Source organism: Alligator sinensis, unplaced genomic scaffold (assembly GCF_000455745.1).
Source record: "Alligator sinensis unplaced genomic scaffold, ASM45574v1 scaffold118_1, whole genome shotgun sequence".
NCBI lineage: Eukaryota > Metazoa > Chordata > Crocodylia > Alligatoridae > Alligator > Alligator sinensis.
Window position 1 is genome coordinate 666,265 of NW_005841850.1, and position 21,087 is coordinate 687,351.

Sequence of the window (21,087 nt, forward strand, 5' to 3'; positions counted from 1 at the left end):
TGTTGTGGGATGGAGGTACAGTTTCACATCTTCAGTTTGTCTCAATCGTTCTATCCTTCTGGATACTGCTCTTTGGAGTGATGTCAGCCAGCACACACCCACTGTTTAGGCTGGTAGGCTTCAGGTATCCTGTGATGCATCAGCAGCTGTCGTTCAAAAGGGGGCACTTAACACGTACAGATCTCTCCCATGTAGGGCATGCATACTCAGCAGAGGAGAAACTGAGAGCCAGACCACTGGTTCAGATAGTTGAGGGGCTAACTCCCCATTTCAAGTTGGTGACCTTATATACAACGTTTTTCTGACTGCTCACCTTTGCTTTTGACTTTATGATGTGTTCTTTGTATGAGAGGTTTCTGATATAGGGGCCATAGCAAAAGCGTTCACATCACAACCCCTGTCAGGTAGTACCTGCAAATACTGGTAATGCTCCAAACCACGATTTTGAGTGACTGGTATAAAGACAGTTAACACTTATAGTTAGGGCATGGATGAGATGCCAGATAGAGCCCAGGTCATGAACCAGTTGGGAATAGTTCAAAGGTCAGAAGCTGAGAGCCACAGTTGAGAAGAAACCAGATATCAGGAACAAGACATAAAGATGAAGCACAGGGTCAGGGACAGAGCAGGAGCAAGGCTAGATCACCAGGACACTTGCAGACAGTTTATGACTGTCTTCCCTGCTGGTTTGAAAGCTACGTTTAGGTTTCATCTCCAGAAGTGGTGATTCCTTACACCAGTTTAGCTAAGCAGTTAAGTGCATGCTTAAAGTTAAGCATGTACATAATGCCCTTTGACTCCCAATTCTATACTTGGCCAACTGCACCGTGCCTGTTTCTCATTAGTATGCTTTTTTTTTTTAATATTAGCTCAGATGCTCTTACAGGTTGGTGAAGGGAACTGTAGTGTAATATGTGAAAATTGTATTCATCCAAAAATTGCACATTTCCATTCTTGGAGTAATTCAGGTCTTGGACTTCTAAATCTCTTAGACACTTTTGAAAATTCTACCATATGGCTTTAACTTACAGCTGTTGACAATGATTGGAGCAGAAATGGACAGCTCTTCAACAGCACTCAGTCATTAGTTATGTTGTTCTTTCTAGTTTTGATGTTACAAACCTTGGTGACAGTCTAACAAATAATGGAAGTAAACATGCCACTTACTAATACTAATATTTTAGTATAAAGTTCTGTGTTTGTTCATATTTGTCAGGTTTGAAGAGCCTTGTTTTCTGTGTGTACCTTGGGTTCCTTTTAATTCCTCTACAGTATTACCAAATCCTGTTTCAGTAAACCATCCATTTGATCTGTATGTAGATGCCCTCCATTATATCCCTGATAATGCAACAATAACAAAGGTAAGTTTTGCTACTGCTGTGGTGTCACAAATTGATCTATGGGTATTCATACCCATAGATCCTATTGTTTGTTCAGCTGTATTTGCATTCAGGCACATATGAAATAGCCCTAGAGCTAGTAGGAGCAATTTTTAATCTATGGAGAAAATTGAAATGGCCGATAGGGGTAGAATACCGTATAGTGAAGACAAATTTGGAGGACATTTTGTCCTAGAAAACCTTTTCACGGCCATGGAATTCTCTATCTGTTTCATAATGTTGGTTGCATAGTCCTTTAAATAATCATGTTTTAAACTTACTTGAGTACCTTAAAAGGTACTTCTTAAAGGGCTTTTTAAACAGGGTACTTGTTCACTAAGATAACTTGCATCCCTTTTACCTTTTATTTTCTTCTTTTGATCTTGAGCACATTGTAATCAAATCATGCTAGTCTTGGTCATGAACGGTACTGTGTAACCACATTAAAGAATCACAGTGCACAATACTTTTCCAAAATAAAGAACGCAGAACCAAAATCTGCCATCAGATGTTCATACTAAGTAACCAGTCAAGTGTAAGTTGTATACATATTTGAGGGCAACAATTTGACTTTAAGCCATATGAAAAATAGAGGCACAGGGATACATCTTAAAGTTTACTTTCTTCAGTTTCCAATAAGATTATGTGAGTTTTGGGGGGCATCCTTTTAGTATTCTACAGGTGAAATCAAATCCTCAAGTGCAAAAGTTGTTTCTTGTGCATTTATTTTTGAATTTGTCAAGAAGTACAGAAAGCAAACAAACAGAATTATAAATTGAAAATTAACTTTTTCCTTTTAGGTAACTGGGCAAATCAGGAATTCAGGGCTGACTAAGTTGCCTAATATTACAGCATTTCCACTTCTTAATAGTCCATCTCGAAATCCAAAATTCCAGTACCGAATGATATTAAATGGAGATGAGACAAAAGTCATGGATGTCAATGCATGTGTTTTTTTCCAAGTTCATACAGTAGACATAGATTCTGGAGATCTTCTTATAATAGGTAAATGAAACACAAATTTGTCATGTAGCTCCCTTTCTTTTTCTCTCTCCTCTTTTCTGCTTAGTATACTGTCCAATATTTGTATCTTCTAAGTTTTAGGGCACACATTTTAATTTATAATGGATGTAAGCTGTTGAAATGCATCCCTCGAGGACTATGAGGATCATAGCTGGCAGAACCTTAAGAGTAAAATAACACAAACATTTTTATAAAGTTTTGAAAATAAGTCGAGACTAATATTTGAAATGGAAATATACTTAAACTACTATTTATAATTGTCCTTCTAGCCCAGGTCTTACTTGATGCTGGATTCAAGGGGTCAGATTTTTTCATCTTTAATCACATGAAGTAATACCTTGGATATGGTACTATTAATAGTGAGTAAAGGTAGCACAATCAGACATTAGTAGTCATTTGCATATAATTTTATAACAACATATATTCTATGTACATTTATTTGGGCCTGATTGTTAGTACATTTTAGTGAGAACAGGCTGTCTTCAGACTTGAGCATTTAAAGAACATAATTCCCACCATAATGAATCTAGGTATTTATCATTCACAGAACTAAAAATTTTGGAGATTTATGAAGTTTGCAAGTAGGGAGAGAGTGGAGATCGGAGAAACAGGAGAGAGGTTGGGAGAATGGGAATTGCAGGGACCTACAGAGCTCTTGAGACTCAGCCTTGTATGGGCTACCCTTTTCACAACTCTGTGAAAAAACAACCACACTTCTATACATTTGGGGTACACTTATATTTTGCACGTGTAGTTTTTCTATGGACCCTGATCTCCTTCACCCATTCAGTTGTTAAGAAACATGTGTAAGAAACACATGCAAAATTAAGTTGTGTAAGAAACATGCAAAATCAACAAACACATATATTCAGAGCACATGCTGTATAAAATCTTTAGTGAGACATATTTTGTTGGTTTGATTTGGTTTGGTTTTCTTTTGCCTTATAGGAAGCTCTATGATCCGTGTGTTTAACAATGATGGGAATCTAAACGTAGGAGGATTTCAACTAAAACTAAGAGGAGGCATGCCAAGCAAGGGACCAGCAGCTCTTATACAAACAACATTAGATCAGTATCCAGCCATTCCCTGCTGCACAGTACTAATTCGAATGTTACCACACACACAGGCAAGTATATAGAGTTTCAACTGTAACAGTTATTCTATCTGCCTGAAATACAGGCTGCACTTTGGCATTCAGTCCTATTTGCCTCGTCTAAATTAGGATCTCCAGGTGTGGTATTAATGTGGCTTATATGTGCTAAATAATATCTAGGGTAGTCTAGGCATGTCACTTTTAATGTATGCAAAACTGAGTTAAGAGCCTAGGGCAGGACCTAAGTTCTACCAGAGTAATGCATTAAAGACACTATACCTTATCTACACATGGCACACCCTTTAAACTCTAATCAAGAGAAAGGGTGTCTGGGGATGGTTCCTAAGCTGCTTGAAATCATATTTTTTTAGGAATGAAGTAACAGGGTGCAAATTCATGAAATGGTACCCAGTATATAAGGGATTAATTCCATCTTCACCTGCCCTTCTCTTTGCCCAGGTGCTCAGAGGAGGGCTTGTTGAGAGACAGAAAGAGGAGAAAGTAGGAAGGCAGGGCTGCATGGCCAGGTGCTGAAGCCCAGGTGAAGCCAACATTAAGGAATCTATGCTATATATAACTTTGTTTACTGTATATTTATTCATTTGCTTTGCAAAGATTTGCTCCAGCTGAGAGATCCTTGCTGATTGCACCTGTTTAATTTCTCTGGAGTCCTTTTACCAGTTCATACGAGAGTCCTATAGTTTAACAGTGTTTTTCAGTTTTCAGTGACTGCACCAAGCTACTTGACAGGATATTACTTCTCAGATGATGCAAAGCCCAATAATTCAGAGCTAGAGATCATATCGAGCTTTCAAAAGGACAACAGCTTCCCAAAACTTGTACAAGACATGACTACATACTTAACTGACAAAGAACAAAGCAGAGGTATGAAAATAAATGGTCGATAGCTGTTCACAAATTCTTTGTCTTATTTTGTAACTGAAACCTCGTCACAGTAGACCTGTGTGCTCAGCTTCCTTTGGCAGCCCTGACTTTTGCCTCTGGTACACTTCCTTGGCAAGGGCTCTCTGTTTATTATCATTAAGCAGAAAGGGAAATTGCAATCCAGTTGTCCTAGACCTCCCTGTATCAGGGCTGACCACCCTAGACTTTCCAGAAGGTAAAGTATGCTCTCTCAGAGCTCCACTCCTGGGGCAATCCCTTATGATTACAATTAACTTCTTCAGAGATGTGATAGTGGAAGAAGATGGACATGTCAGCTTCATAAAGATTTAAAGACCAATTACTCTTTATTTCAGCTAGCACAAGACATACACAGATTTACACAAAACTGTTAAACACTTAAGCCCATTTTCTGGTCTCACTTTCTTCACTTGAGTGCTCTTTTGTTTGGGTCAGAGGCTTCTAAAAAGCCCCATATCCTCTGTATGTTCATGGCTGCTTCCCTGAATTCTGATGTCCCTCTTTCTGCAGCCACCTTTGTACTTCCGCTCTCTTCTGCCTCTTTCCCCGCTTACTCTAAAATGACCAGTGAAGAGCCTTTCTCATAATCTTAGTTGGGCTATTCCTTTTTCAGCCTCCTCAGGTGATTAAGCCCACACCAGGTGATCCATTTCTATCTATAGCTATACATAGCTATCTCTTTGCACGTGCTTTATTTGAATAGGATGATCATCATGGTTAACCTTTCTCCTTTGCTAGCTCTATGTCAAGCACAAGAATTGCTCCTGTTGCCTCCTGTGGATCTTAGCAAAGAAGGCAAATGACAATAGGGCAACTAAGCCCCAAACTCAAAATGGAGTATGTACACACGTAGAGAGTCCCTAATATTAAGCAGAAGCCATAAGCTGTGCAAAGAAATATTCCCCAAATTGTCAAGCTCTTCCTCATATTATTTGATTTATAAAGCGTCATCCATTAGGATGATATACATAGCTAAGCTCTCTTTATAATTTATTACAAACTGAGCCAAATGCTGTCCTCAGACACTCAAATATAGCTCCCATGAATCCAGTATTCAGGGGAGCTGAGTACAGGTTTCTGTGAGTAGAATTGGCATGCTGCTTTTTACTGAGTAAAGTGTGCATTTATAGGAATAATTAATAAGTCGATTAGCTAATTAATTAGGAAATTAAAATAACAACTCTCTTTGCTATGCTGTTCTTTAGTACTACTAAAAGGAAGTGTGGTAAGATAGACTTTTAAAAAATGCTTCTTTGATAAACCTTACCCTTAGATTTTAATGAACTATATTCATGAATGTACTAGAAGTTCCTAGTTTAAGTCTCTCAGTTCTGTAGTTGTATACTTGCTGTGGAACTTGGATGTTTAAACACTGATTTAAGCATCAGAATGAAGAATTAGGCATTCACTGTTAGATACCAAACTTTGACAGTTGTTGTCCTGAGGATGTTATCAAACCAGTGTTTCTTCAATTAGTGTTTTGTATGTAAGGTGCCAGAGTTTGTTTCTGCAGTTACACTTGACCGTTTGGAAACCTGGTATGTGGAAAGACTAGATGAAACAAAATATCTGCTACCACAACAGCTTCCAAAGTACATCAACATACATCATGCAGTCCGTTATCGGCAGGAAGCAGGCATCCGCATAAAGGTCAAACAAGCTTTTGGACTTAAAGGTAATGATAGATACTAAAAGAAATAATAAGAAATAGTATTTCTTAAAAAAACCCAAACAAACAACCTATCATCAGCGTATTTTACAAACCTGTTTGTATATTTTGCATCCTCTATAATTTTGTTTTGTTGCTTTATAGAGTTCCTTTACTGCCTGTTCCTCAGAAAAATGTATAGCAATAAACTAGAATACTAAAGTAAAATGAAACAATATAGTTAATTAGAATTATGACTGAGGAGAGAGTGAGCAAGAGAGAGGAATTTGACTTGGTGTTTAAAAACAGTTATGATTGCAGTAGGTCTTATCCCCAGTAACAAGAATTTAATAGACAAGGAATATAAAATCCATACACCTGAGCTTTAAAGGGGCAACATCTGCCAACCCTGTCATCCCACTGGAACTGAGTGATTTTGCTGTACAGGGAAGATTGTGGGAGCCAGCACAGAGGACTGGTACCTCAGCATATATGCAGAAATGCACTCAACAGAGTTCCTAGCATCCCAGCAAGCAAGAATTTGTTTCTAGGTGGGACCAGTTGAACTGGTCCTTTTGCCATTCCTCCAGCTGCCTCGGGAAGTGTAGCTCCTGCCCCTGAGCTCTAACTAGATTCCTTAGCAAATGCTACTTTATAGCTTCGACTTTGTTCTGTGAACAGCATTTGCCCCCAAAAGGCTAGGTTTGTTTCACTAACAATCTATAGGCAGACAAGGTTCTTTGGGTCTGCCTATGTCCTTAGACCAACACGTCTACAACCTATACCGCTGACAATCTATTTAACTTTAACGTAAGTGTTGCAAGCAGCAAAACAGATGATCTTGTTATATTCTGTCCACAAACATGTGTCAGTTAACCTTCAGCAGTACCTCTTTTTATGCAGCTGATGGCTATTATGTAAATGTGTTAGCCAGAGTCCTTAAGGGAGCTGCAAGCATGCATTTGCCTGAGTTACCTCAACAGTGGGGAGGAGAAGAAAAATTCCTAACATGCCAACTTGATTTCACAAGTCAGCAGAGATCACCAATCTGGACTGATCCATCTGTGGTATGTAGTAAGTAACACTTTGCCTTTGGTGCCTGCAGATCTGTCTTTCTACAAAAGAGAGACTCACCAATATTTTTTAGTTCATCGGTAATACATAAACAGACTGCTGTGAGGTCACAGGGTACCATTTGAGCTAATAAGCCATCATAGTACAAATCTGGTTCAGTTTCCTCTACCAGCTATTACCTGGCACTTGAATCTGATTGAGCAATTAGTGTGTTATAGACCAGGGGGAAAGACAAACAGTCTTATTTCCACTAGTGACCAGTTTCCCACTGGCTTGAATTAGATCTGTCTCCATTTGCATTTGGACATTAATATTCTTTATTACTAAAATTAATTGGATATTGTTAGTAAGGGCTGCAGTTGATAGAAAAAAAGGATGCCACTTTCTAGTAATCTACATAGATAGTACTGTAGGTTTGGGTTCAACAGCAGTTAACGTTCTAACTATTCATATTTTTTTCATGTTATAATTTTTATGGCATTGTAGATGGGATGGAATGGTCTGCCTATGATTAAGGGTACCTTCTTTTATATGACAAAAATGGTGTCTGTAACTTTATCTTTTTGCACTTTGGCGTTTTTGTCAATTCAGGAGCTCTTGGCTGTCAGAGACATTACCAGGGATCGCTACATGGAAGTGGCTCTTGTCGATCCCTATTAAGGGTACCTGATAGTTATGTACTAAGTGTATATCTGCAGTACACTCAAAGCTCTGCCTTCATTTTAAATAGACATACCCAAACTAGCTTTCAGTAGGCCAGCTCAAATAATGAGACCACTGTAGCCATAACACGTAAAGCTCTGTGCTGCCTGAGGTCCCAGCTGGGTTTTGTTGAGCGTGCTGAACTTACGCTGCTGCGCCTACATAATTAATGGTATATGGGCTAGTTATTTTAAAGATAGGTTGTGTATTTCTACATGAGCTGCAGTCGTACTTTTGACTGCAATCTATGCATACCTCTAGTGTGTTTCGTTGTTTCCCAAGTTGTTATGGCATCTGTAGGCATAATACCTATATTCAGCACCACTGGGACACATACCAGTTCCAATGGATCCCAAAGCCATAATTTAGGCCATATTACGTTCCCTATGCCTCCCTTGTACTGTTACACAGTAGTCATCTTGACAGTCATCTCTAAGTGGAGATTAATATTTTCCCTGAGCCGTACATTTCCTCAAAGTTATGAGAATTTTCCCTGCTACAGCACAGGATCCTCTCAGCTTACATGTATGACAGCTTCCTGGATGTACTGAAGTAATAAGAAAACATCCTCAGATTTCTAAAGCACCCTAATGTTGTTAGCACATGTTAACAATAACTATTATAATTAATGCAACATTCTGGAGATCATTTTTCATAGGATCTGTTCCTCTCTCTAAACTCAAGTTAACTGTTGAATTCATGGATTGACTATTTACTTCACAAATATAAGTCTTATCCCAATCAATCTGTCTGTCTAAGCACTCATTATGCAGCCTTTCTGGTGGTGTTTACCTATGCAGTGAGCAATTTGGTATGATCTGCACTGCAACACAACAATGCTGAAGAAAGCAGTCTTCATGTCTGTGTTTCAAGAACTAAGCATCCAGTATAGCCAGACCACGGCCACCTGCAACTGATTGAGCAGTTGTAGTGGATGGTGTTCATGGTTTCCCTACTTTCATGAGATTTAAACTACATAGATAAACTCTGTCACTTTGCTCACTGACCTGACCCATGTAGATGAGAGATCCATTTTCCCTTCAGAGATCCCTGTTGAAATTTCTCCTCTAGCATGCAGGAACTGTGATGAGCTCCACCCGATGCAGAAAAAACTGATTGTTTGCTGTGTTGTTGGGCATTATGTGCCAGTGCAGGGCACTTCCAGACTTAGCCCTACAGGAATAATTATGCTGTTTAAATATTAAACAGCAAAGTTCTTCCTTTATTGTTAAGCCAATATTAAAGGAAGACAAAACTGATTTACAGTTTATGGCATTGCTTTCTAAGGTTGCTGTTGTTGCAGCTGACATCCTGTTTCAGCAATATTGGCACTGCCAGAAGGAGGCTCTAAAATACAGAATTTAATAAAAAGCAAAACCAAAAACTTTATCTCAAAAGCAGTTTAGTTAAATGATTCATTTACTTCCCCTTCATAACTTTCAGTATGTTGTAAGGCAGCTTGCTTTGAAAAATATTGAAAAGCTTGTTTTTTTCAGTTACATTACTTGAGAATAATTCAATTGAAAGTTGTGTGCCTTTTTCTCACAGATTATTGTTATTTAATCACTGTATATTAACTTTCATTGGCCTTTTGATATATTTAAAGTCATTAAACTTCTCATTGAATTGATTATACCTACCATTAGATTGTTATTTTGTTATGAATAAAATAAATCAGTAGTGGATGCATTGGTTTATACTGACTTGTTTATTTTAAAGGGCATTTGAACTTTACTGCAAAAACGACCTTAGTGTTCAGGAATGGAAAGTCTGATATCCTGTCTTCTAGTCTAAAAATCGATCACTTGGTAATATTTTAAGATGCTAAAAGGGAAAGCAAGTGATAAAACTATTACCAAGAGATTCCAGGGCAATAATTTTTCCAAAAACTGTTTAAAACATAATATCTCTTTTAGTATCCCTAATATATAATGTTTAGATCCTTGCAATTTATTTTATAATCATAACAATAACCCTTCACATAATTATTAGCAGCACGTTCCAGAATTAGAACAATACTGATTTTCATTATGAAAAATTAAATACATCCAAGCAGGTAAAATCTCTCAGCAATTCCATATATATTCTAAATCTTGTTATAGGACTAAATCCTCCTCATTCACAAACTGAGTGTTAAAAATTAATGAGAACAGCTTCCTAACATGTACTGTTTGGGTCTTAATATTTATAGTACCCACGAAACTTACAACATCTGTTCTGCAAAGAAGTAGCTATTAAAATACACTTAGGTGCTGAGAACTGTCTCTGAAGTAAGAGAGTCAAAACCTTGATCAGTTGCCTCACAGGAGTTTGCTAAGCTGCGGTGATTCCAAGAAAGTGGTGAGGAGGCATTTTTAGCTCTTTCGGTTGTTGAGGAATAGTAATTTTTCATTATCAAATCATCAGCTTAAAAATGAGAAAAAAAACAGCTGTTTTACTGGATGAATGTAAAGTGGAGTATTGAGAAACAGTTGCACTTGTGATTTTCTTGCATGGAGTTGTTCAATATTTTGGGGGGATTTAAAATTTTAAAAGGCAGAAAGTTGTTAATAGACAACCTTCATTATATGTCTCCCACTCATTCTATACCAGTCTTAAGAATTTCCATAGAGGAGTGTTTATGGCCTATCAGTTTTTCAGTTTGTGTATTTCTTTGGTAGAAATTTTATTTGTGAAGTTTTGGATTGCATTCCTCACGTAACTTCTTCCATCCTTAATAATGAATGTACCTACATTATAATATCAAGTAGCTAATTGAATCTGGCAGACAAGGTTCTTTGTGTAGATGCGATATCTTTTATTAGACTGACTAAATAGTTGGAAAAATTGTTCTTTGCAAGCTTCGGGCAAAAACACCCTTCTTCAGGCACAGGGAGAGTCTGCTGGTGAATTATGTCTTCTCCTGAGTAGGACAGAAACTGATGTGTAAAATGCAGGTCTGTGAAAATGCAGGTGCGTGGCAGCGAGGATCAGAGGGATGGGAGACAATAGGTATGAGACAGGTGCGGGGAGAGGGAAAGTTGAACGGGTGATAGAAGAATGTAGCTGGTAAAATGCAGACAGGTTACCTGGGGTTATCAGATGGCAGGCAGGTTATAATGTGCCATAAATCGAATGTCTATATTTAGTCCATGATTTTTTGTACCCATTAGATTGATGAAGTGAAGTTTGTAGGTATTTTGTAAATTCCCTTTGAGGATTAGAACTGAGAGATTGGAGGAAGAGTAGTTGCCTTGTGAGAAGAGTGCACCCACAGGTGCAATTGGGTATCTTTGTCTTCAATATTTTTTTCGGTGTGCATTCATTCTGGTACACAGTTGTTGTTTGGTTTATCCTACATATTTTCTAGCAGAGCATTTAGTGCGCTGAATGAGCTACACTAAATTTCTGGAGGTGCAGGTGTAAAATCCAGGAATGGTGATGGTTCTGTTGTGGGGTCTAGTTATTGTGGGAGTAGTGGAGAGAAGTTGTCAGGTTTTACACTTTTTGTTCCGGCATGGTCATTCAGTGTACTTTGAGCCATACGAAGTTTGCTTCTGGTGATGAGGTTGGCGAGGTTTGGTGCTTGTTTAAAGGCTAGGATGGGTGGTTCTGGAAAAATCTCTTTGAGTTGGCTCTTCTTCTAGTATGGGTTGCAGTTTTTTGAGGATTTTCTGTACAGGTTCCAGGGAAGGTTGGTATCTCATAACTAATGGTGTATGATTTGTGGTGATTTTTTTTGTTTGTATTGCAGCAATTCCTCACATGGTATCCAGGTAGCTCTTTCAAAAGTGCAGTCTCTCTCTCTGGAGGAGTGTCCTTGTTGGGACCAATAATCCTAATTAAACCTGGTCATTTTAACTTTATTCAGGGGTGACTGGACTTGTCTTCTGAAGAAGAGCTAAGGGATTTTAGAGTAATTTTAGAATAATTATTTGATTCAATATTTTTTAATTGTTAAGCCAGCCCCATCTCTTACAAGTACTCTGTTTTGTTGTAGGTGCTACACCCTTATCTTGATGCTCACTGTGTACTATTAGTTCAAGTGTATGGCTTGAATGCTGTTTATGTTCCAGACCCAAGTGGACAAAGGCCAGGAGAAGTAATAGCTCGTCCTGGCCAGGTCCTGGACCTTAACGCACAATCACAGTTAGGATGGACTGTCATTCCGCTCTTTGACAGGTAAATATCACTGCAGTGATGGTGATGATGATGATGATTATGTAGCAGTAGTTTGAAGTTCTCTCTAAATCTGCAGATATCTTCAGAAAACAAAGGTGACAAGAATTACAGGATCACGTCATGTTCTCAAGCATGAAAAGAAAAGCCAAATGCTGTATAGATGAAGTGACAAGGAGTGACTCAGACTCAGGGCTGAGTTATAGACTAAGGGCTCTGGAGATATGGGTTCAGTTCCCAGCTTGTCTCTGTCTTCCTGAGTGCTGTGGTCACGTCACTTTATGCTTCAATTCTTCATCTGCAAAATAGTCATATTATTTTACCATGCTGTTCTGAGTCAGCATTATCCTCTGTGAATGCAAACCAGCTTTCACTCTCTCTAGGTGTTTTTTGTTGTTGTTTCTTTATATAACCAAAGAAAAAAATCAGTATTCTCTAGTTTGCTAAAAATTTCCATGAAAAAATAATAAAGCTGGTCCTTTACATTGCTGTAATGGCACTATTAAATTCTGGATCTTTGATAGCCTCTCATGTATCCTAGGTTTTAAGTTACGCTCTTCAGATTTTCCATGCAAACAGTTGTATTATTTGTCACTACTTCCTTTTACTCATATGGAAAGACTTCTGAATATCAAATTCATGGATTCTGTTAAAAATTTAAATCAAAGAATCTTGAAGTTGTTTGACGAGAAAGCAATATGACTAATTATATGTGGTTTATGGAACTGAGATTACACTGATTAACTCTAAAGTTTGTCTAGTAAACCAGCCCTTTTCTAAATTAAGGTGGGAATATAATAGCTAGTTGCAGGGGAACGTAATCTTGAAATTTAATTTGAAGAATATTGCAGAATGGGAGATCTATGGAGTGCAGGATGTCCACATCCACTTTGTAACACTCAAAACCAATGCTGAATAATGAGATTAAAAAAAAAATTAATACATGTTCTGTAATTCTGCAATGGATGAAACTTTTATAGATCCAGAGGGCTACTTTCTAGAAGTCTCCCTTCAAGTAATTCCTCTTCATCACTCTATGGAAAAATATTACTTGATGCATTCAGCATGCATAACCAACAAATCTGTGGATACCCAAATATTCAGACAACTTTGTTATGGGATTGAAAATATGTATTAGTTTTAAATAACTAGTAATTTTTTTTTTAAATAACCAAACCTAGTTTCTCGTGGACAGACAATAGATGCCTGTGGAGATATCAAATACCAATACTTAGCAATAAACAAGTTTTTATGAAACAAAAGAAGGCATGTATTGTTCTGTGTGCCACCCTTCGTAGCTATATATCTATTTATCTAGATAATCTCCAGTATCTATTCCTAAAGGCCTTCACAGTTAAAGTACTGCTACTTAGATACAACAAGAAAATTCAAAAGAGAATAGAAAAGACAATTTCAAGTGCCAGTGCTTGCCTGAAGCACCCAAGGTTATCGGATACTATATAATACTTCTTCTGAATACTTATCCATTTCTGTCAGCGGCTCAAATTTAGTTCTTTTCTACTGAGGGCATAATATTTAACATTTTTGTATAAAAATGTATAACCTGCATAACATTTTTGTGGGTTGATGCATCATGGTGTTTTTGCAAATGAAAGACTGGGGTCAACAACATTTTAGTCCCTCTCCTGGTCCTCTTCAGATTACAACTGTGTCCTGTAAGTAGCCTTGCACTGTGTGTAAATGTTAAAGTTATTAATTTTACAATTGAAATAGGGATATTGTCACTTGCAGGAGGAGGTGTGTACATACAGATATGTGCTCCTTTTTCTTATTCCCTGCCAAATACTGCTTCTACTTTAGCGGGAAAACAACCCATGATATTTACAGTAAAGGGCAGGAACCAACACCCCTTCTTCCCCCGCCCCACCCCAGTATTTTACCTTCCATATCCTTGAGTATCTTATCTCTGTCTATTTATAGTATCTTTTCTCATCTTCCATTCTCCAGTGTACCTCAATATCTTTTGTTTTTTTATTGCGCTTGTTGTTGAAATATTTTTCCTCTTTCATTTTTTCTCCTGTTGAACTCAGTTTGTAATGCTTCACTTTACTCTTTTGATCTAGATGTGAATTTACGCAATGAATTGCGCCCTCACCTTCTAGCTCCATTTCCTTTGTCATCTGCTCCAGTTCTTGCCAGTCCTTCTCTGTCATCTCTCCCTTTGCCTCATGATGTTCCTCCATTTCTTTCATCATCTTCTTTCTCTTTGCTTATCTGTCTCTCTCTCTCTTTCTCCATGTACCTTCCTTCATCCTCTAATGCATTACATTTCAACTTGGAGTGAGACGCTGAATGGAGGCATCCACTTGACAGTGCATAACACTGAACCATTTGTTTGTTCAATGTTTATAGTGTTTATTTCCATTTTTCTTGGAGAAAAATGCATGTGAAATGCACTTCTAAGGCGAGAACCAGTTCAAAGTTATAGACTGGATACTTTTAATAAGCCTATGGCAAGAGGAAGGTAGACAGGAATGAAATAATTGTTTAGCAAATACAAAACATAGCCCCAAAACTCAGCATTTAGAGTCAGCTCACTATCCTTCCAGCTGGAAACAAGATGTTATAATGGGTAGTCACAAGCTGTTAAATGCTGAAGGGCTGTAAGAGACAGAGAGGAAAGGAAAAACCTCAAGTTTTCCTATGAATTGGGTATTTTTTGTAGGAAGATGTTAAAATAAAGCAAAAATATTAAAGGGTAAGTAATATGAAAATGCAATATAAGGCGATGTGATATCATTGCAATATTATTTATTTCCAGTCTCTCATATATGCATACTTTTTTAAAGTTTTGCATTTTTTGGATCTTTCCAAACATTATGAAAATTGTACAGAGAGTAGTAAATTCATTTGCATAACATTGACTGCAAAGAGCAATTAGTCCTTCATTAATATGCAAATTTGGTCCAGTGCAAATTCATCTATATATGAGACTTAAATATGCAAGTCAGTCTTGCTGTGCTAGAAACCCAGATGCTTTTATTTACTCTGAAATTGAGGGATTTGGTTAATGATGTTGTTGACAGGAAAACTTGAATAAATTTGATGATCACCGTCTTTCATATTAGCCAAGACCCACAGAAAAAAATTACCAAGTAAAATACCAATTTTATTTGGTAATTTCCTATTACCAATCTAGTAATAAAATGTCAGATACAAAGTAATAGACTTAGATTACCTAATGCAGTTATCCTGAGACTTAAAATGTTCCCCAAAGATAGAGCCATTTTTCTTAAACTTTGTTTTTCCAGAGGGTAAAGACATCTACATAAACTGTATGAATAACATGCTGCCTAGAGATTTAATATTAGAAAGTTAGATCAGTTGCTTGTTTAATTTGCAGAGAGTATATAAGCTTGAGAATTAAAATGCTGGAGTGTTGGAAATGGCTGTCATCATTGTCTTCCATTCATTATGGAGAAAGATTTTTACATGACTAAATCCTGAGGTCTTTGCTCTTAGCGTCCATGGCCAGATCAGAAATCCACTAAGCCCTCAGCCATCAAGCAGGAATCACTTCAATGAATTTACAAGCATCATTTTATACATATTTAAAGTTTATATATAGAAACTTTCACCAGTGTGTCTTTCTTACTGCCACCCCATAACACAGGCTGGTGTTGAGAAGTAGATTTCTGCCTTACCCAAAGATCTATTATGTAACACTTATTTTCCCTAACAGCAGCACTTCCACTGTCCTTTTGAAGTATCAGGGATCTTCCTGTCCTGTCCTGTCTTGTCCTGTCCTTTTCGTCTGTTAGTGTCATGGTAACCATCATTATACAGCTGAAGTGTAGATAAGCTTCCTTTTTGGAGTCTGTCAGTATAGCTCCCTCATCACATGAAAAGGTGCTGCTGAGTGATGCAAAGTATTTTCTCTCCAATCTCACTCTTTGCACAACTTTCAAGATGAAATTTAGCCGTGGCATAAGCAGTCTTGGTCTTTGACTTCAGCTGTCATTACTTGTGTCAGGGTTGAACTTGCTTCTCATTCTTGCCTGCCTGGGAAGTTGATATTTTTAAAGTAACTGAGAGATGCAGCTTAAGTAGAGTGGACTATGCTGCAATTTGTAAAGCGGTAATTGTAACCACCCGAGGACGAGTTAATAGTTTATGCTGCTCACAGAACTGCAGTTTGATTCCTGTGACTTCTTGGCACAGCTGTTTGAGAGATAAATCCTTACAGCAATGAATGGTTAGTTTCTAAATCCTTGACGTGCTGTACTAGGCAAGAAGTCTTTAGAGTAGTGTTAAGAAAAATGTAATGGGATATACAGTAAAATTGGCTCCCTATTATATGGTATTTATGTTGCAGGTGGGTCCAGGAGAAGTAAAGCACAGAGCAGTGGTTCTCAATTTTTAGATTCAATGCACCCCTTGGCAAATGCCAGCTCTTAGTTTTCATGCATGTTTTTGTTGGGGGGGAGTGGTGGGGTTGACTACTGAAAAATAGAACAATTTTTCTGTTGCAGACAACTCGGTATGTTCGCAACAGGTCAAAATATTTTTGACACTCTGGATTCCTAGGTGAAATCTCTGGGTGTATGTTGTGAATCACTCTGTAGTACTCTTCAAGGGATTTTTGGTGCCCTGGTTGAGAATCGCTGGCCTAGAGAGGCAGACCAATGGGGATGTTTGGGGATGTTCCACGAGGATAGGATAAGGACTGTTTCCCTCTTATGGAAGAATCCACCCCTTCATCTCAATTTAAATATCACTTTGGAAGCCAAAGGCCATAATGTGCTGGATATGTTTGCAATCATTTGTAATTTAGGAAGTAACGAACTGATAAAATGAAATTTAAAAGTACACTACACTGTGTACTGTTTTGTTCATTAAGAATATATTTCTTTGCCAGTCCATCTGCCCATTAAAATGTTAAGTCCTCAAAATTGAACGACCATCAGTAAACAAGAAAAGGTTAAGCTGGTAGAAGAAAGAAGGGATTCATTTACTAGTAATTATCTAGGGTTACTCAAAAGCATATCTTTCCTGACTCTGCTGTCCAAATGTAAGAAAGATTAGTTATAATGAACTATATTACTTAACAGTTACGTAGGACATTTCATGGTCATAAAATTTCCCAAACTTTTCTAAGTTTTTCTCATAATGCCCAGGGGGTGTAAGTGTTATTTAGAAAGAAAGAGGTGAAATGACTTGTCCCAGGCCAGAGAGAGTGATAGTGTGGGAGCTAGGATTAAAACACTAGACTTCCTGATTCCAGATCTCAAAAGTCAAGTGTCTTTTTCACCTCATCTCTCACTCAGTCAGTGAGAGCTCAGAAGTGATGTACAGTCTCTGGCATCTCACTGTTCAAAAGTATTCACCAGTTATAAGAATAGAAAATGTTGTACTTGGACTAATTCTGAACTCACCATTCCTTTGCCCACAACAGTTGTGACTGTCTCCATTTCTGATTTAATCCATTTAACTGAAGAACCCCAATTATCTGTATGTCTCAAAATATTGAACCAATAGACATCTCAGCATAATAGTTGAGGTTGCCTCCTGCTAACTTTATAATCTTTATATCCTAGATTAATTAAACATTTCAGCCTTGGAGAGTTTATTAGTCCAAGATATATTTATTACCTCATAAACACAAAACCCCTCCAGTTATCATCTAATTAAATTGCAGCTCTATTTATGCCATTGTATTAATAGTAAAATTATGCAAGGGAAACAGATTGCATATTTTGGTCATTCTTTCCCTTGTTTCTTTTTCAGAGGCTACGTGTGGTGTGGGGTGCACAGTGCTCCATTGTTTCAGGGTTCTCCAAGCATAGTAAGTATTCAAGAGGAAGAGGAGACTTTTTTTTTTCTCTTAGAAATGTTTCTGGCTAAAGGAAGACATGGGATCTCATCATGTACAAATTTATTCATGCTTAAGTAGTAGCCTGTGATGTGTTAGTAAAATTGTGTGGCTCTCCTTTAGGTTTGTATTCACAAATATTCTATCCAGTAGGTGTTTTCTGTTTGAAATACAGAATTCAGTATTGATTCTCTACCCTCTTGCAACTTTTGCAGTCATTTACTGCACTGTGCAGGGTATATGTAAGCCAAGATAAGAGGCAGCAGAGAATGAGGACCAAAATGCACATATATTCTTACGCACCACTTTGAAATACACCAGGAGAGTGACAGCATGTAATCCAGCTGCTGGCATTTGCAGGACCCATATGTCAATGGAATGCCCTGCTCTGTGGTTGGCTTCCTCTCTCTCCTTTTATGTGACCTCTTGGCTGTCTCTGCTGCATATAATTATAGCAGCTATGGAACTGCCTCTGTATCTGGCACTCGGCCAATCTCTATTTCTGTCAAGTTTTTCATTGGATCCATCTATTAGGATCTCTTAGTCAGGAGAGGTGTTTTGTACCTTTTTCCCCCTAACTTATTCTTGGTAGAAAAGTTCTTAAACTGCAGTAGTATTGAAGTGGCACCTTTGTAAGCAATAATGATGCAGGGCATTTTTATAATATTGCCAACACTAATAAATCTGCACAGCATAGAAAATAATTTCTTTAGTGCAGGAACTTATATCTTATAGTGCAGATGCCTGGCATCCAAGCAAGTATGACCCTCTTTGTAATGGTCTGCCTGTATATAATTTTAACTTGCCTCAGGTCATTAATTAAAAAAGTTAAGGTAATTCATTGAGAACTAAAGGATTCTCCCTCACCCTAACATTTTGGGGTGCCTGTACAACTCTATTCCTAAATATTAGTTGCAAATTAATGTTTTGCCTGGAATCTACACTCATTCTGAGCTCAGGCTTTGAGGTCTCCTACGTTCAGATTCACTGGGTGCCTATTCTAATTAGAATGCTCCAATTTAGCTCACCATTGCATGTATTAAGCATCCCATGTTTCAAAATGGCCATGGGGGCATTTTAACTAAAACTTGTTGAATGAGCTTTAGTCAAAGTGCCTCCATGTCCATTTTGAAATACAGGAGGCTTAATATGCATGATAATGAGGTGTTTTAATTAGAGGGGCTTTTCCAGGAACCGGTCTGATTAAAATAACCTCCCCCCTGAGCACATCTATGGGCACTATCGAGATGTTACACTGTAGGGTTGGGGGCCTCGCCTCCCAGATGTTCTGCCCTTGCCTCTTATGTCTTGATGATACTTTGAGTCTAGCTGGGAGTTGGAGATAGAGAGGCTGACAATTGCTCTGAACCCTTCCCAGGGAGTCCTTCATGGGGCTCCTCCTCCCTTTACATCCCACCCTTGCCACACCACAGAAGATGGTTAGTGTCTGGATGGCTAGCTGGAAGAAAGACAGGGGTCATGTCCCAAAAGAAATCAAGTTTTTCAGGTACTGCTAGACTGCCAGCTTAGACTAATTAGTACACAACAAGGTCGACCTACTCTCTCACTATATCAGCTTATTAACAAGTTCATCAATTTGCAATGTGAATTAACTTATCCATGATTTCTAGTGCCCACGTTCTTGATCAGTTTATATGAAGCCAAATAAAAGTCTCTTACTCAGTAACACAAGTCAAGTTACCTCCACCCATATGGACTGGTTCAAAGAGAGTGCCCTGTAAAGCTCATCAGGTAGTCACCCACATAACACTCACCGGGGTCAAATCAGTCATTTGTTACGAATTAATTCAACAGGCTCCCTTGCCATAATCAACTCAAATCAGTCTTTGTTCAATGGACAATTGGTTCCACACCTGGTTTCCAGCTTGGACTCACAGCCCTTCTTTCATTTAGGGTTCTCTGCTCCCTTCCCCAGTACAGAAGAGAGAAACGATCAAAATAAAAACACAACCCCATAACACAGGAGAAAGAAGAGGCTGCATCATCCACAGACCACTGACTTGCTTTGGGTTAAGGCTCTTACTTCACTCCCCAGTTGTGCTGGATACTTGCTGTGGTCTGGCCCACCATGGTCCTCGTTGCCACTGTCTTCTACTCTTCAGGTCCTCAATATTCCCCTGCGTTCCTTGGTCAGATTCCTGTCGGTGGTCCTCCAGCCACCTCCAATTGGCGGGCTCCTCTTCACTGCCTGCTGGAGGACTTGGGTCCGTCAGCTGCCAGAGCCTGGAGCATCCTGTTGCCCAACTTGCTGGTGTCCCTCCTCTGCTGTCCTGCTCTGGGACTGAAAATACCTTTCTGCCATTTCCCTCCACCATTCTGGAGGGAGCAGTGGCTCTGAAAGTGCTGTGGTGTCTATGTTGCTGTGATTGGGACTCTCTTCACAGTTGCACAGTTTTCTGTAAGTGGTGTAGTTTAGATCGGTACTAAACAGAACACACGTTCACCCTTTGTGGTGGGGGGAGGTGGTAAATCTTAGACCAGGTTCCACACCAACTAGTCTGTGTGCTGAACTTCTGTTTTGTTACGGGTATAGACTGGTTTCTGATCACTTATACCGGTAAAAGTGCAGTGTATGTACCTGGCCTATGTGGGTAAGTAACATCCTCTAAGTCACTGCAGTACTTTGATTCTGCTGTAGTGGTGAGCGATCATATCAGCCTCCTTTGAGATGAACATTAGTGAAATAGCCAGCAGGAGGCACTAAAGGAGCAGCAGGAAAGTGATGATAACTAGTATGTTACTGCTGCTCATTGTAGCAGACTCAGTGACAGTGACTTGCTATAGTACATAGGAGCTCCAGTGGTTTGCAGACTAAATCACAGAGCTATTCCCAGTCCTGAGTGTCCAGTAGTTTCTAATCAATACTTATTTGATCTTGTAACCCTTGTATATGAGTAATCTTTAGTTTTGTGAATATTCCTAATTGAAATCAGTGGGATTATTTTTATGAATCAAGATTTTATGTCATTGTACCATGCAACATATATTTATTGTATGAAAAATTGATTGATATGCAACAACATCTAAAAATGAATTTTATCAACCCAGTATCAAGAAAGTTGCCTCTTGAGACTAAACAGTCTCTCAGTGGGCTCTTACTATCTCTATTATGATGGTGTCTGATGCCATTTGGCAAGATGAAACTGTACATTCTTTCCATTGTATCGAAGAACAAACATCTGAAAAGCATCATTATATTTATGAGATATTGCTCTAGCACATTTTTTATCA

General features: G+C 38.3%; 1 protein-coding gene across 1 annotated transcript in view; it reads left to right on the plus strand.

Moving 5' to 3' along the window:
• Positions 1-21,087, plus strand: part of LOC102382846 — a 49,045-nt gene extending 27,958 nt beyond the window's left edge. Inside the window, exons 19-27 of the mRNA XM_025210059.1 lie at positions 1,217-1,361; positions 2,180-2,384; positions 3,351-3,529; positions 4,216-4,381; positions 5,934-6,095; positions 6,972-7,135; positions 11,824-12,005; positions 17,751-17,808; positions 19,750-21,087. Coding sequence (XP_025065844.1) covers positions 1,217-1,361; positions 2,180-2,384; positions 3,351-3,529; positions 4,216-4,381; positions 5,934-6,095; positions 6,972-7,135; positions 11,824-12,005; positions 17,751-17,808; positions 19,750-20,283 — 1,795 coding nt within the window. The 3' untranslated portion in view covers positions 20,284-21,087. The remainder of the gene's footprint in view (positions 1-1,216; positions 1,362-2,179; positions 2,385-3,350; positions 3,530-4,215; positions 4,382-5,933; positions 6,096-6,971; positions 7,136-11,823; positions 12,006-17,750; positions 17,809-19,749) is intronic.